Consider the following 18,589-nt stretch of genomic DNA (forward strand, 5'->3'; position numbering starts at 1 on the left):
AATTTGAAGATAGATAGTCCAAAATTCAGACCAATAAATAATTGGACATATTCCTCCTTCTTAGTTAAGGCAAATTCTATGGTACAATCAATATATTTGAGTGTACCGGTACACACCCACTCTTTAAATTAATAGTTAAATAAGTCGTTTTTTGAAGAAAAATATTATTTTTTATCATTTATAATTATAATAACTAAATCTTATTCATAAAAAATGTCAACAAAATAAAATTATTATTTTTTGAATTTTTATCACTCATAATCGAGAACATTCATTATTTTTTATGATAATATGTAAAAAAAATTACTATAATTCTTATAAACAATGAAATGGTGTTTTTTCTTATGAGATGATGTTCTATAAATAAATTTTGACAAATAGCTATTAATTACATAAAAAATTATCGTTAATTATAAAATTATGAAGCAAGAGTACCGATACACCTCACTTTATGAGTGTACCGTAGAAGTTTCCCTGTTAATCATACACATTTAAATTACCATTGAATTATTATGGATGTGAGACTTTTGTTTTTTCCACCTAAACCTTATGCAAACCAAACAGACTATAAATCAGTACGTACCAAGCCATTTTTAATGGAGTGCAAAAATATAAATATCTTAATTGAGGCAAAGCAAATATTATATTTTCTTTTTGGGTGGGAGGCAAATATATATTACTAGTCCTTTTAATTTAAAGTAAATATTATATATATATGATCGTTATATTACTATCCGTTATGTATTCAGATACATACCGGTATGGAAAATAAAGATACAGAACCTCACTACAAAAGTCACGTACAGTGCATCATAATTACTACTTAAATGTACAACCATATGCAACACATTTATCCTCTATATATAACGTCGCTCTCCTAGATGTTTTCTATCATTGAACAATTTATTGGTTGTGTCTTACATTGTCTTTTATTTGACTATCTTTGTGCAATAAATCTCCCAAAACATTCACTTGTTGGTTTTGTTCTATAGTCTAGAGGTTGAAAAATGGGTAGGTCACCTTGTTGTGAGAAAGTTGGATTGAAGAAAGGACCATGGACTGCTGAGGAAGACCAAAAACTCATAGCTTATATTGAAGAATTTGGTCATGGAAGCTGGCGTGCATTGCCTGCAAAAGCTGGTTGGTATTTAATATATTTTTCTTCAAGATATATATGATAGTATATGTTTTGTGTATAACTTTTTTTTTTAATAAGTTTATTAACATTTTTGATAAAAAGGGCTTCAAAGATGTGGAAAGAGCTGCAGACTAAGATGGACTAACTACCTTCGACCAGACATAAAAAGAGGAAAGTTTAGTTTGCAGGAAGAGCAAACTATTATTCAACTTCATGCCCTTCTTGGAAACAGGTAAATACACACTTTTACACTAGCTGAGCACATATAAAGCAAAAAAATAACTAACACTCTCTCATATACTCCAGTTAGTTACCACATGAATGATTGCTTACTATACTACAGTACTCATCCTAACTTGGAAAGTTGACCACTATAGTAGTATATGTAGCTTTTATATATGGATGTATATGTTACAACAACCAATATGCAGTTCATAGTCTCTCAAAAAGAACAAAAGTCCTAATTTCAATATTTCACCAAAAATCTAAATTATTTAAGTTAAGAGAATTAAATCATTTCTCTCTCTCTTGAATCTACACGTTACTTTTAACTAACATACAACTGATCTAAGTAGTAAGGTACTCAGACGCTTAAATGATTATCTTCATTTAAGTCTCTTTCAATTTTTTCCATTTGAAAAGATAAACACATAAAAAAGATTGAAAAAATAACAATTAATGGTGGTAAAACACACTTAATAGTGGGATGTACTATCTATTTTTTGTGTATATCTTTCTAAATAACATCTGATATAAACGATACTTTGTATCTATAATAACTTTTTATAATAAAAAAGGACATGTTGCACTTATGAGGCAGTCCTAAAGCATGTCCGTTCAAGGGCTTGAGGAGCCAGCATGTGTTGATGTACCTGGTTCATAAGTTTTGCATTTGATATAACTCACTCATCCTTACATATTCAACTTATAAAATGAATATGATGTCATTTTTTATTACTTTTTGTTAGTGGACTTAAATTTTTCCATTAATAAATGATTACATAGTGATGTATAGATGATTTGAGTTATGTTTTTGTTATGATTGATTATGTGCACACAGATGGTCAGCAATAGCAGCACAACTTCCAAGAAGAACAGACAATGAAATCAAGAACTACTGGAACACACACCTCAAGAAAAGACTAACAAGAATGGGAATAGACCCAACAACTCACAAACCAAAACAGGATCATTCACCTGGAAGTTCCACTTCTCAGTACACCAAAGACTCAGCTAACCTCAGTCACATGGCTCAATGGGAGAGTGCTCGTTTGGAAGCAGAAGCAAGACTTGTTAGAGAAACCAATAAACTGAAAGTTCAAAGACAACTTGAGTTTGAATCCTCCAAACCACAGCCACCTGCAAGACTTTTTCTTAACAAAATCACTCCACTCATTCAACCTTCACTTCCACCTTGTCTTGATATTCTCAAAGCATGGCAAAGTTCATGGTCCAAACCAACAACAAAAGATGACTCAAACAATAACAACAACAAAATGCATAGTATGTATGCTATGATGTTATCCAATGATGATCTTGAATCTCCAACATCCACTTTGAACTTTCCTGGAACAACCTTGCTTCCTTTACCTCTTTCTGTTCCTATGACAAACAATAATATTGAACCATTCAATCAAAGTTTACTTCCTTTAACCAACAGCACCAATAATGACGATGATGATCATGATGATGATGATGAGATATGGAAACAATTCAATTTAACTAAGCATAACACAGAAGGTGGTCATGGTCATGATAACAATAACACCATGTTGAACTTTCAGCAAGATGATGATATTATGGCGGCTGTGGAAGCATTTAGAGCAAGCGGTGGTTTTGATAATAATATTAACACCCCTCCTATTTCAACAAATGTTCTTCAAGTTCTTGAGGGTGGTAATCAGGAAAATTTGGATGGAAGCATGATGTGTAACGTGAATCTCGAGGAGAATAAGCATTATTGGAATAGCATACTTGGTTTGGTTAATGAATCTGATGATATGAACAGTATCCTATAACGAAGCTATTGATCATAGGTAGAGCTAGCTAGCTAGCTATAGTAGCTGTTTGGCTATAGGGAGTACTTAATTAGGATAGTTCAATGAGTTGATAATAATGCAATGTCGGCTTCATTTGGACCAAAAAACACGTCTTAGTTGTTACCTTAGCTTCTTCTTTGTTGCTGTTTTAGGAAAGAAAAAAATAATGTTGTTTAATTACTAGTATTAATGATCAATTTGAATTGTTTAGTGAAAAATGTAACATGTATCCTATCATAAATTTTACAGATTACTTATATATAGGATGGAGTGCATTATCCATACTAATTAACATGTTACATATCAATAATTATATTGACATTTCTTGCTAATAAACTCTATCAGAGAGTTATTAAAACTAGATCAAATTAAAGACTCCTTAAACTTAAAAAAAGAATCATACATAGTCGATTAGGTTCTCTACATGTTTGTTATGTTTGTGGTCAATCATGTTAAAGAGTCTTATAGCAGACAAAATAAGGCGTGAACATGTGTTTATAAAGTGGGGGCAATCTTCACCTTACAAATCGGTTTTGTGAGGTTGTATTAGACCCAAACACAATTTTTAAGATGGTATCAGAACCTCTCCAAGATCTATTGGTCATCTGCTATCAGGTTTCCGCTATCGAGTCACGCACCATCTATGTCCATAACTAAGCCCAATAGGATTGGTCGTAAGGAGGTGTGTTAAAGAGTCCCACATTGAACAAAATATGGCATGAACATATGTTTATAAGTGGGGGCATCCTCACCTCACAAACCGATTTAGTAAGGTTGTGTTTAGCCCAAACACGATTTTTAAGAAATCTCTAAGAAATCATTTTAGATAATGAAAATATAAACTTTAGTGTCGTATCTATAATTGGACTATCAATTCTCTTATTTTTTAAAGAAAAGAAAAAGTGCATCTAGAATGAGAAAGTACACAACAGAACCCTCTACTTTATAAAAGAAATGTGGCTTTTTAAAAAAAAAATAGAAATAAAAAGGTCACAACCCATGTATTTATCCTTGTATTTGTGTGTATAATTAAACATATTCACTATTTTTGAGAAGAGAGGTTGTACATAGTAATTATATTAATGGTTCCCGTGAGTTTAATTGAATTGGTACGTTGCATGATATATATCGGAGTTTGAACTTCAAACACCTCACTTATTAACCTAAAAATGTGAATTTTTAGTTACTAGACTACTTGACAAAAAAATTGTATATTAGTTACTTTTGTACTATAATATTTGTCATGTGGTAAACCCACTTGAGTTGACTTGGTGGTATTGGTTTGAGATCTGAAAGTGTGCTCATCTTCAAGGTCTCAGATTTAATTCTCCTTGTATGAGCAAATTTAGCTTCTTCAAAACAAAACAAAAATTGTCATGTGGTGAAAAAAATATATAGTATTGCAAAATAATTGTTATTTTGTATATTCAATGTGATCTTAATTATTATTATTAATAATTATACTCTTGTATATTACTCTCAATTTATTTTATTTCAATTTACATTTAAAATATTGTTGATACATATAAATTTTAAAGAAGATGATTCGGTAAAAATAATACTATCTTTCTTTTATTTATAGTATTTTTAGAAGTTATGTATAATAAAACAAACAGACGTGTAGGACAAAAGGAGTACATTGTTGAAATTTTATGAAACTTAACAAAGTTTGGTAGAATCTTTTAGTGATTGCGTACTGTACTGTCACTGCCAAATTAAGAAGTTGCATTAAATAGAAATTAAAGATATGAGCCGGTAGGGCAACTATCTACTCTTTGTACAGTGCTTTGATTTGGATTGTCTGGATTTTTATTGCTCCAGAGTTAAAATCCAACGCTATTGCTTACTGGTGTTTTGGTTAAAATTGATTTTCTGGATTTAAATGAGGTATCCTTACAACTGCAAAAGATTAAACTTTTGCAACAAAAAATAAATATTTTAAATTGCGTAGGATCGTAATAGATGACAAAATTCTCCTTTAAAATATTTAACATTGGTGCATTCTAATGACTGAATTCGAACACAAGACATCTGATTAAGTTGAAAGAAGTCATTCACCATCTCATCTAAAGACTAGAAGGGAAAGTGCTCGTTTGGAAGCAAAAGCAAGACTTGTTAGAGAAACTAACAAAATAAAAGTTCAAAGACAACTTTAATTTGAATCCTCCAAACCACAACAACCTGCAAGACTTTTCCTCAACAAAATCACACCACTCATTCAACCTTCACTTCCCCTTTCTCTTGATATTCTAAAAGCATGGTAAAGTTCATGGTCCAAACTAACAACAAAATGCATACCATGTATGTTATGATGTCATCCAATGATGAAAATCTTGAATCTCCTACATCCACTTTGAACTTCCCGGGAACAACCCTGCTTCCTCTTCCTCTTCCTGTTTAACTAAGCTTAAGAAGCTGGTCATGATCATGATAACAATAACACTGTTGAACTTTCAGCAAGATAATTATATTATGGCGGCATTACATGTGGAAGCATTTAGATCATGTGGTGGATTTGATAATATGGGAAATGCTAACTAGTATCCTAAGGGCACTAGTAAACCTTAAAAACTAGTTAAGAAGATTAATATAGAAATTATGCATTTAAAATTGGGGAAAAGTGGAATGTTTAACTTTATGAAAGTCAAAAAGTTGTTGTTTTTAATGAAATTTTTCTATTTTTAACATCTTTAACTATTACCCTTAGGACACTAGTTAGCAAAACCCTAATATTAATACACCTCCTATTTCAACAAATATTCTTGAAGTTAAATTTCTTGAGGGTAGTGATCAGGAAAATTTGGATGGAAGCATGATGTGTAACGTGAATCTCGAGGAGAATAAGCATTATTGGAATAGCAACTTGGTTTGGTTAATGAATCTCATGATTTGAACATTATGCTATAATGAAGCTATAGATCATAGGTAGAGCTAGCTAGCTATAGTAGTTGTGTGCAATTGGATATAGGGAAGGGAGTTGGGATAGTTCAACGAGTTGATAATAATACAAAGATCATAGAGAGAGAGAGCTAGCTGTAGTAGCTGTTGCAATTGGCTATAGGGAGTACTTAATTAGGATAGTTCAATGAGTTGATAATAATGCAATGTCGACTTCATTTTGACAACAAAAATAACTTATTGGTTGTTACCTTAGCCTCTTCTTTGTAGTTGCTGTTTTAGGAAAGAAAAAATAATGTTGTTTAATTACTAGTATTAATGATCAATTTGAATAGTTTAGTGAAAAATGTATCCTATCATAAATCAGTTTAAAGGTTGTATATATTTTTTTTAAACCGGGTATCCTCCGCGCATAATTGCGGAGACTAATCTCTCGAGCATTTTGAGATCTAAATAGGCGGCAGACTCTCCCTAAGAGTTTTAACACTGATGCAATGCATGCCCAAAGCTGAATTCGAACTCAGGACTTTGGTTAAGTTAGAAGAGACCTATTCCATCTCATCCAAGCTCTCTTGGGTTTTTAAAGGTTGTATATAAGATGAAGTATATCATCCCTACTATTTAACATGTTACATTTTAAATATTCATATTTCATGTTAATAAATTATTCCCTCCAAAAAAAAAAATTGTTAATAAACTTATCAAAATCATTCAAAAGTCCTAACTCTTGTATATAATAGACATAAGAATTTTTCTTTCGTATGCATAGATAGAGTTCAAAAAAGTGCTTATAAATTTAGCTTAATCACTATTTATTTTTAAAAAAAATATAATTGGGTAAGGTAGCCTAGTGGCTGAACTTACACATTTTTAATGTGGAGAAGTGGGGTGTCCGGGGTTCGAACCCCAGCCGCGCCATATAATATGTATTTTTCCCTATCAACTGAGCTAAGCTCACGGGACCTATTTATTTCAACTTTATGTTCAAAAGAAACGTCAACGTTTAATTTAACCTTTTAATTTAACCATTATATAAAATTTGAAACTCGAGCAAATATACAAGGACGGTCGCCCTTGGACAGAGTATAAGATATCTCTTTCATTTATATACAGGGGCGGAGCCACCCCCAGCTAGCCTGGGCTAGTGCCCAGGCTCAGCTCCAACTTTCTTTGTAGCAAGCCCTACCATTATTAGAATTTTTAGCTTTTCCTGCGGATTTTTGTGTAAATTCCGGGGATTTAGTTCCGCAGGAAAGATATATCCGTAGGAAATGTGAATTTATTTGCAGGAAATGTGAAATTATTCGTAGGAAGGAAGTAACGTTTTGCGATAAATTTTTTGCCCAGACTCTATAAAATTCATGACTCCGCCACTGTTTATATACTTTTTTTTAAAATATAAGTATACATTAAAACTGTCAAGTAGCTAGATTGGTTAATTTGGGACATTTTTTGAGAGGTATCTCCTTCATTCATACATCTTTTTTAAATATAAGTATACATGTCAAATTGCCAAGTAGCTAGAATAGTTAATTTGGGACAAAATGAATCTCTAATTAATAATATCACGTGTACTACTCTAAGTTTATTATAATCCATTAGCGAAAAGACGGTACTCATGTGTCCGTCTTTCCACTCTTTTTATTGGGTTAAAGTTTAAAAATTATGAATGATGTTTTTTTATAAAATTTTAATTTTGATTAAAAGTATAAATATAAATTATAGTTGCTTTCAAATTATAACAAATCAAATTAATATTTCCTCGTGAGTTTAGCTCAGTTGGTAGGGATAATGCATAATATATGTAAAGTTCGGGGTTCAAACTCCGGCCACCATAAAAAAAAAAAACAAATTAATCTTGTTTATCTATTTCAATGACACCAACAATATAATTGTTTATCTATTTCAATGACACCAACAATACAACAAAAAAATATAATATAAATTTTTATCTTTTTAATGACACCAACAACAATCATTATTATAGAAAAAAATTGTTTTAGAGTATAATTGGGATAATGAAAAAGTCAGTCCAAAATCTTATATATACTCACTCTAGTTTATTACACTTTCTAAAGTATATAAAGGAGGAAAAAATTGGACATATATTCATATTATGTTTGTTAAATTTTTTTTAATTTTGAATTCACTCCCTTCAATTATATTTTTAAAAGAATAAAGGATAAGGAAAAAATTGATATATCGCGGACAATAAAGATTGTGTTTGTTAGATTGTTTTTAATATTTGAATTTACTCTTATCTATTTGTTATATATGTTATTTGTATTTAAAGTTGAGAGTAATTTGAAAAGGAGAAAAAGGCAGCTCAAAAGAGCCAAATGAGGCTATTTTCTATATAACGATTTTTACAATTGTTTTGGATCAGATTTTGGTCCATAAAACGACCAATTCAATTGATCGTAATCGTTCAACCGATCGAGTTCTTTCTCGGGTTTTAGGAAGCAGTTACAACGAGCTCATCTGTATAAGCATTTTTACACGCTTCATGTATGATCACATTTGTACATGTTTTTATCACAATTCTATCTCGAGTTCACATTCTGACATGAACATCAGAGGAGTTACATGTTTTGCAGGTTTCTTCCACATTGTTGAAAGACATTCTCCGCCGCATCGAAGCTCTTCTTTCGTCGAAACGAATCGTTTTGAACAGAAGCTTCGAGATCACGTTATTCTAGTTATGTTCTCAGACAAAACAACAATAATGGCTATCAATGTTTGATAAAGATAGTTTGATAAAAGTATTATTATTTTTTTCATTTATAGTCTTATTTTTCGTTACCATGATATTGGTACAAAACTTTTAGCACCACATAGCAATGGCTAATCTTTGTCAAATAACTCGTGAGACATATAAGGTGTGTTCTCTCATCTCAACAAAAAAAAATTCTATAGGCGAGATCATATACTCAAGAGTCTCAAGTTTCTTATCATTTAGTTCAATCTATTATATGTACTTATAGTATTTTTTGAGTTTTTTTTAAAGGACACTTTTCTTAAGTTTTTTTTAGATGAGTTTTCTTCAGGGCCGTTCCCGGCAATTCGGAGGCCCGGTTACAAACTTGACAATTTTTATTTAAAAAGATTTGAAAAAAAAAATCTAACACTGTTTATAGTGATAGACAATTAAATTGTAGTTAAATATATAAGAAATAGTTCAAACATGACTTTTACCTACGGATAAATAGATCTTTACTTATGGACAATTCATAATTGACAGCAAAATTGATGTTTTCCAAACTTTTACCTAGGGGAAAAATGACATTTAGTGATGGATTTTTTCAGTAGGTACAAGTTTGTTTTCATTTTTCTAAACATTTTGAACCCCCTTTAAGTGTGAGGCCTGTGTCAAGGGGCTGGTTGCACTTGGCCATGGCCGACCCTGGTTTTCTTAAGCTATTGTCGGTAAATATGACCGTACTAAAAGAGTATATTGTTTGGTAACATTTGGGTGATATTGTGGTTTTTTTTTCTTTCTTTGAGCGGAGTGATATTGTGGTTAGTGACATTGGACAAGTAGAATGTTACAAGTGTACAAAAAAAAAAAAAAAACATACTTATGAGAGAGAAAGAAGAAAGACACTTGTAACATTTTGGTTGGTCAATATCACTAATGTCACCAACCACAATGTCACCCAAGTGTTATTCTATACTACCCAAGTGTTATTCTATACTGTAGTAATTTTATGTAACTTAAAAAAGTTTGGTAGAATCGTTTAGTAACACTCCGTGCTGACGTGCTGTACTCTGTTGGGTTTCATTTTTTTTAATTTGGTTTAAGACTCCGTGCTGTACTGTCACTGCTAAATTGAGAAGTTACATTAAATAAATAATTAAAGATATGAACTGGTAGGGCAAGCATCCACTCTTTATAGTTTATACAATGCTTTTTTTGGATGCCATTGTTTGGAATTAAAAATCCAACGCTAATGCAGTTTTAGTTAATATTATGTTTTATAAATCACTTTTTTTTTATTTATGTGTTTATATAAAATGGGTGGGTGATACTTGAACAACAGAAATGTTATAATATTTTGGACATTGTATAAAAATACACATAAATTAATGGTAATTTGATTAAGAGGGGGGGTGTGGGTGGGTGGGTGGTTTCACTTAAGTGATTTTGAGTTTTATGATTTTGTCTCTATCCCTCACACCTTGTATTGGGAGGGATTAGTTTTATGGTAATATATTTCATTTTACCTTCTTAAAAAAAAAAAAAAATTTTGTTGTTTAAATATATTTCTTATGTAAATGACACCAACTTGGAGACTAATTAATAACTTCGTGTAAAAGAAAAAGAAATTCATCGATCCAACCTATGAATTCAAACTCACCATAAAATAGATCATGCTTATAAATTTTATGCAAATATATAAGTACTTTATCATGAAGAGAAATGTTCTTTAATATTTCCTCCATCTTAAATTATATTTTGCACAAAAGAAAAAAATATCTTAGATTATAAGTCACTTTATACAATACCAGTGAAAGTTTAAAGTTTTTATTCTTTTATTAAGACTTATTCATTGAAATTTAGTCGCATGTATAAATTTGTGAGTGCACTCATAAACTATTTTTTTGTCAAATAGTTTAGTGACTAAAATTTCACCTTCTTAAGATGAATAAGTGCGATGTTTGGGGTTCGAACATCGACTCGTATATATATCATGTATTGTCTTTATCAACTGAGTTAAATTAACGGAAAATCATAAATTATTTAGGAAGGTGATCTTGATAGTTGAGTTTATTTGCCAAGTGCATGTGCTAATTATAAATAACATTTTTACTTGAGACCTAATTTCTTACAGAACAATAATGAAATTTTTTGGTAGGGCTCGTGGGATTGGAATGTCTTGTGCTATTGGGTAGGTTCTACTGCTGCTTACATACAACTTAATTAAGTAGGGACCTTAGAAATGGGAATGAATTATCTAACTTGCAAACATTTTTAATATCATCACTTTTTCCCCTAACGTGTACTGACAACACAATATAATTTTATCACTTTATACAAGGAAAGTTTACCATGCATTATTCTGTTAGATATTTAGTAGCTTACACAAAATAGATCAAGCAACACATGCAATATTACTGTAATGAGTCGCGAGTCCTTGAGTTGGTATTCGGTATTAATATGTATTAATATATATAGTACATATTTTTAAATGAAGTAAATGGTTTTAGGCAGTTGCAACATATATTGTATCAAATGTTGGGCGGTACTGCACTTCAAGTATACTTTAGGTGTATAAATTGGGTAAAGAGTTATCTCCATACATACCTACCTCATTTACATATTTATAATGTGAGAGTGATGCAATCACGTACCGAACAAAAAATAATAGAACGTGAAAAGAAAAAACAAAACATCACTAGAGTTTTAAAATATTGATTTAATCCAATTTTTCACTTATAAGTTATATCAAACACTAAATAGAACACATCTCTTTATCAGAATTTAAATTTTAGTTCATCAGATAATAAAAGTATAATTTATTCTGCTAGATTCAACCCTACGGATTGGTGATTTAATCCAAATTGCAACAAAAATAATATATTTATGTTGATATGTTAGTTTGTTTTTTTAAAAGACAAACTAGTATAGTAATATTGGTTCTTACATTAAATTTTAGACATTTACATCTTCAACTCCTTTAGTTCAAACAGTTAAACTACTCAACCCTCTTTTTGACTAAATGATGTTATAATAATTAGTTGAATTAGATTTTTGACCCGTGCTCCGCTTGGGTTTATTGTAAAGGGATTGACATACGAATAATAAAATGCAATATATTATAGGTAACGATGAAAAAATAACACGTGATAATTCATAGTAGACAAAATAAAACACTTCATAAAATGTATGAAATATGAAAATATTATAAAAGAAAATTCGATAATCCTATCAGATGCGATGCATTTTTTTTAGATGGAATTTGTTTAGGTAAAATAATTACAAACCTAATAAAGAAAATGAGCGGAAAAAAATTAGTTTAAATTACTGCAGACGTAACAAAATTAATAAATAATAAGATACATGACAGATTAACGATAAAAATATGGAAACTATGTCAAGAAATGTGATCACTCTTGAAAGAGCATAAACCTTGTCTTATAACAAACTTAACATTTTTTAGGCCTCGCATTTTTGGCTCTCAATGTATTTTCGGACAACTAATTTTGTAAATATGTTCACCGAAGCTTAAGTGGTATTTAAATAAAAAATCATAATCCATGTTGCAAGTTCAATTTCAATACGACTATTTTATTGTTTATTTAAACCTTAAATTATTTTTGCCTTTAAATTGTATTAATCTGATTTGATATCAATAGTTGGAAATATATTAACACAAATAGTGTGTGAACAAAGTTCGTAAAAGTAAAAAATTAATTTATATTTGTATTAGTTCAATATTATTTTGTTATTTTAAGATCATTTTTTTAGAGATTGTTATTTTAAGATCTAACAATTGGTAAATAATGTTTATATTAAATATTATTTTCAACACATATTTTTTCTTTTGAAAAAGATCATGCACTAATGGAGTTGACTCTAGTGAAAGAGGATACACTCTCAGAATGTGTCAAACCAAAGTTCGATTTTCATAAGACAAAATATTCATATTTAATGTCTGACACATATTATATGTAATTACTTTTAATTGAAGAAACTTATGAAAAAAAAATCTTAATTTTGTATTATTCTCTCTAAACACTTGAAAGGCCTCTATTTAAATTTGATGTAATTAAGCCTAAAAATACATTGAGTTGGCCTGGAAAGATCCATAGCTTCACATATGTCAACATCCAAAATATGGAGAACCATTTGGTTTTGGCGACCGAATGTCCTAAAGCATCACTGATTCACATTCCAATTCTCACCCGATTCTAAGAAAATCATGCATCAATATACTGCTTGAAAACTGCTCTTTTTTCATTTAATTTTGCTCACTTCCACCTCAAACTTCTTAAAATAACCTCAAGATGAATTAACTAACGTTTAATATACAACGTGAATTAACTCACGCTCATACTGGATATCAATATGGGTTAACGTATGCTAAACCTCAACATAGGTTAACTTATGTTAGATTGCATTCAAATATATTACATAAATGCATCCATACAGTCCTATTAAATTACGAGAGAACTATATAAAATTAATGTGACCCATACGAATTTTAACAAATAAAAGAGAATATATTAAAATGTGTTTGTTAGTTAACGATTGTGATTTTTTTTAAAATTAATTAAAAAGTGTGTTGTTAACACGTCTCCTAGTATAATCTATAACCAAATTTTTTACAAGTCTCCGTTCTACAACACAATTCTCAATTTTCTTTTGCTAAAAACACAATTCTCAATGTTGTAGTTCATTTTATTTTATTTTCAAATAAAAATAAGGAGAGGATTAATTAACAATGAAATGGACTTTGCTTTCTTCCATGATGTCTACTATGGCTGCGTTTGGTAACACAAAAAAGCTACTTCCTCTGTTCAAATTTATAAGCAAAAAAACATTAATTCACACTTATTAAGAAAACTAACACTTAATGATTTGAGGTATAATTTTTTGTGTTCTCCTTAAATTAAGTTTCATGGAAAGATGTAAAAATAATTCTCATTGGTTAAAAATTATAGAGAAAATAAAAAGGAGAATAAATTGAATGCAATTTGCATTTAATTTTACATTGAAAAAGATGATTTGTTTGAAAAAACATAATAATAGCATAAAAGTTTGTCTTTTTTGCTTATATTTTGAGACAAAGAAAATGAGATTTTTTTGCTTATATTTTAGGACGAAGGGAGTAGCTTATAGCTTGTTAGATTAGCTTATAAGTTTGTTAGATGAAAATGTGGCGTGTTTCGTAACAAGCTTTTTTCATGAGCTCATAGCGTTTTTTGAAAAGCTATTTCAAGTAGCTTTTTAGCTTATACCTGGTAGCTTTTTATATTTTCTTCCAACTTTAACCCTATTAATTTAAATTAATTATTTTTTAATTAAACAACTATCAATGTTCATCTTTATAACCGTCTCATTTTTTCCCTTAAAAAAAATGTCACGTTTTTTCCCTTGCTAAAACACTCCCACATAAAAATTAGTGGGTGTGTTCTAGCAAATCATATATATATATGAGAAATGATATTTGAACAACCAATTTTTGACAACTTTTGTGACAACTTTCTCTCTCATACACACATTGTTAAAAAATATTAAAAACATATTTAACTATAATTAAAAATATTAAAAAATAAATACATTACAAAAAAATGTGTGTGTCAATATGTATATTAAAAAAAAAAAAACATGTCTTTTTATGTCATTTTATACTTATCAGTCACTTTAACAACTAATTTTACCAAACACATTATTTTTAATAAGCAAGCTTTTCAGCTATAAACTATCAGCTATCAGCTAACTTATAGCTTATTTTTACCAAACAAAGCCTATGTGAAAAATCAATTTGTCACCCCTCGCCTGTACCCACCTCCAAATGTATTTATTCCAATTTCTCCCTCTTAAATTACCTCAACAAATATTTTTTTTTAATCTTCATATATTTACTGATTGGACCTGGAAAAATAATTTTTTTCACTATGATTGAACCAAAATTTTCACAGTAGTCAAAACCTCAAAAATTTTACTAAAGGAGTGATAGTTTTTAAATTTATCGATTCCTGCTATTATGGCGAATGAGTGATTTTTTTTACAGTTTTCTTTGGGGGGTGTGACAAGTATATTTATGTTATTAGAGCGAAGTACTTCTCTTTTCTTCCATGATATAGATAGGGGCTTCAATAACCAAAAATAGAAAATGGGTTACAAATCAATTTTTCTCTTTAATAAGAAAGACTATGGAGTACTTTTTGCACCACTTGCATTATTTTTTGACATAAGTATCTCCTATAAATGTAGTCACTTGTTTTTTTTTTTTTAAATATTTTTACAATCAAGATTTTATAGTTAGAATTTTAATAGATCAAAAGCACAAAACTTTATAAGATTCCAGAGTAACTTATGGATATATAAGATTTGAAAGGTTCTATGGATTATTAGCAACAATTCAAGGTACAAGAGGCAAATGAAAAAGATAATAAATAAGTTATCGATTTAAAGCTTTCAACAAATAACAATAAAAGCAATACAAGTTTAAAATATTTTGATAACAAATTAGTCCTAAATTCATGTGCTTCTAAGTAACACTTATCCACATGTTTATACTAACAACACTTTCATACATTAGTATTTTCTCATTTTAGAATACCATAGTTGTAGTTTGCGATAAATTGAGTATGAATGAATATTGATTTTAATTATTAAATTCTCATTGTTAAATTTTACATTAATAATTAATTTTTATCTACTCTATTGTTATCCTTTCTAAACCGACCACTCTGTAACGAACAAGTTGTCATGATTTGACAATGCAATCATATCTAAGACTAACAATATTTTTTATACTTGAAATTTGATTGAAGAAATAATAACTTAGTCAAACCTGCAATATGTGGATTCAAGATCTATCTTTTTAAGGTTATAATAATCTCTTGGAGTTGATATATAAGGTTAACGAACTCTTTAAAAAAAGTAATATATTTGATGTAAAACATAACATATAAAATGTTATACAACATTTATCAATACTAATATTATAAAGTCGCGATAAAATACCATGTCTGATACAAATTAAAACATATAATTTTCTAAAAATTAACATTGTAGGATTTATTAGAAAGTCACGATAAAATACCATGAAAAATTAACATATAGTTTGCTTTGTATTGATTAATGTTGGGATTTAGTTAAATAAGCATTTGCAACGAGATTATTGTTTATCATATTTTCAGCATATGTCATATAGAACTTATTTCACAAAGTCATGCTAAAGAAACTAAAAAAACAATGGTTTGATTTAAATTAACTTCTGACTTAGTACCTCTAATTAATAAAATATGTACTCTTCAATAAAAAAAATGTCTTTAAATTTACATATTTATAGAGATATTAAATCATAGGTAATACATGATTTGATATGAAGTAACTTATTTCAACTTATACATGAAAATGTTTTATACGATGAACAAAAATCTTTATGAAACTACATGAAATTGTTTTAACTCCAAATTTTGTAATTGAATGAGTTATAGCTTAACTTTAATCAACTTTCCAGTTGACAAAGATTGCAAAGTCACATATCTAAAGTTATATTTTAAAAATTTCATCGTGGCTTTTTGTGTCTCATTGTTTGATTCACCTACTTTTATTTTTGTCTGTTACTTTTGAATTTGTTATTTGTCCAAGTTTTTGGTGAATTAGCGTATCAAAAATCAGAATGAAATCATTGGATCAATATATCTCTTGAAATATGTCTTGAATTAGTGTTGTAAAAAAGTCTCACATAAAATAATAGGAAGATATATGCAAAGACTTGGCAACATAAATAAAGGTTTTGTGTGTTAGTATTTCTTGCACCAATAGTTAGTGGGTTTTGCTATAGCTGATATTACATCTACAGTATAAAAAATCATCGACTATAGTGAAAAAAAATTGATGGCTCTGCCTGTGAATTAGTCACATTGCTGGATACCACGTTAAATCATGTGTTCTTTTTATTCTGTCTTTTACTATTATTATCATTAATCTTGCATTTTGTTATAACAATATCATAAACTAATAAAAGTCAAGGATATCATAAATCTTGTATTGCCTCTAATATATTTGTGAAATCTTATGTTCTATTACGAATTAAGAATTTATAGATATTTGTTGATATTGTGTGTGATTTAATACCAAGTTAGAATGTAACTTTTTTATACTAAATTGTACAAAGATTTCTCAAATTACATGAATACAAATATTAGATATTAACTAGAAAAACATACGAGTTTTAGCTATAAAAAAAAAAATATCTTGAAACATATTAAGTTCAGTTGTTTGAAAATTAATATGTTAGACAAGTTTGCTTTCAAACTCTCTGTGTTTCGTTTTCTTACATGATATCAACAACTCCTTTGATCTTAACATGTCATTCAACAATAACTTTTAATTAAACAAAATGAAACTAACAAGTTTGTAAATTACATTATCTACTGTTTGTGCATACATTAAAGAATCTTTTTTAAAATGAATTTAACAACAATTACATAAATTTGATACAAATATGTCTTGATATTGTGAATGTTAATCTCCGCGAAAAAAATTGTGAATTTGGATTGTTTGTACACATATGATATTAACACGAATTTAGCAACAATTGCATAAATGCGATACAAATATGTTTTTATATTGTGAATTAGAATATGATTTAGATTGTTTATATAAAATGATATTAATTATCTTTACATTCATAATAGATGAAACAGACGTACTTCATATCAATGAACCTTGTTGTTGGTGTAAAACCGATTAGATGAAAGAGTGCTCGCTTCATTTTCACCTTATCTATTTTCTACTTTCAAATGGATAGTTAATAGACAAAAGTATAAAGCACGAAGAAAAAGAGAGAATAATAAAATATGATAGCACAAATGAAGGTGCTAGCAAAGAGAACAATAGAATTGATGACGTGGAAGAGAAAATGAAAACTAAATAGTAAAAGTCATTACAATATGTCTAACAGTAAATAGCAAAGTGTAAACAGTTGTCATCACAAATACTACTTGGGGTACCACATAGAGAGTTTGACAATTTACTCTCACCAGTAGGATCCACAAACTCAGTCACCATAAATTTTTGTTTTTTTTCCTTCTCATCAATGTATATATGCGCAATGATATACTTGCGCCCTTTCTTCCTGGCCCAACCATACTCAGATTTGAAAAAATTGAACCATTTCTTTCCTTTTCAAATAGTAGTCTTGACTTCAATGAAAACCTTGTAATTTCGTTCTTTATCGAAACCAATCAAATCATATGGATTATGGAGTTCAAAATCTTGATTTAATCATTCGACATTCTTTAACTTGTCCTTGTAGTATTCATATGCAAACTTTTCCCCCAACTTCCCGATCCTCTTGGCTTCAACTTCCATTTCTGCGTTTTTAATCTTAGACTGCATATAACCATATAAACACAGTGATGTCAATAACCAAACCACCAAGTGAACTGACATTACATTGACAGTTATGATAAATAAAAGTTAAGGTTATCATAAATCTTAAACTAATAAAAGTCAATGATATCGTAAATCTTGTATTGCCTCTAATATATTTATGAAATCTTATGTTCTATTACGAATTAAGAATTTATAGATATTTGTTGATATTGTGTGTGATTTAATACCAAGTTAGAATGTAATTTTTTTATACTAAATTGTATAAAGATTTCTCAAATTACATGAATAAAAATATTAGATATTAACTAGAAAAACATACGAGTTTTAGCTATAAAAAAAAAATATCTTGAAACATATTAAGTTCAGTTGTTTGAAAATTAATATGTTAGACAAGTTTGCTTTCAAACTCTCTGTGTTTTGTTTTCTTACATGATA

General features: G+C 29.2%; 1 protein-coding gene and 1 pseudogene across 1 annotated transcript; both read left to right on the top strand.

The window, feature by feature from the left end:
• Positions 1–880: 880 nt before the first annotated feature.
• On the top strand, positions 881–3,438 carry LOC25492963 (transcription factor MYB106). Its single transcript, XM_013601302.3, has 3 exons — positions 881–1,140; positions 1,241–1,370; positions 2,199–3,438. Exons 1-3 carry the CDS (start codon positions 1,008–1,010, stop codon positions 3,154–3,156), a joined length of 1,221 nt encoding a protein of 406 aa, XP_013456756.2. The 5' UTR covers positions 881–1,007; the 3' UTR covers positions 3,157–3,438.
• A 309-nt stretch (positions 3,439–3,747) lies between these two features.
• LOC112420894 (transcription factor MYB106-like) lies at positions 3,748–6,084 on the top strand (annotated as a pseudogene).
• The last annotated feature ends 12,505 nt before the right edge of the window (positions 6,085–18,589 follow it).

Source organism: Medicago truncatula, chromosome 4 (genome assembly GCF_003473485.1).
Source record: "Medicago truncatula cultivar Jemalong A17 chromosome 4, MtrunA17r5.0-ANR, whole genome shotgun sequence".
Classification (NCBI taxonomy): domain Eukaryota; kingdom Viridiplantae; phylum Streptophyta; class Magnoliopsida; order Fabales; family Fabaceae; genus Medicago; species Medicago truncatula.

Bases quoted from the DNA above. Each gene is read 5' to 3' on its own strand.
- LOC25492963 (XM_013601302.3), top strand. From the start codon at position 1,008: ATGGGTAGGTCACCTTGTTGTGAGAAAGTTGGATTGAAGAAAGGACCA. The intron at 1,141-1,240 runs GTTGGTATTTAA...TTTGATAAAAAG, and splicing joins TGCATTGCCTGCAAAAGCTG to GGCTTCAAAGATGTGGAAAG. The intron at 1,371-2,198 runs GTAAATACACAC...ATGTGCACACAG, and splicing joins CATGCCCTTCTTGGAAACAG to ATGGTCAGCAATAGCAGCAC.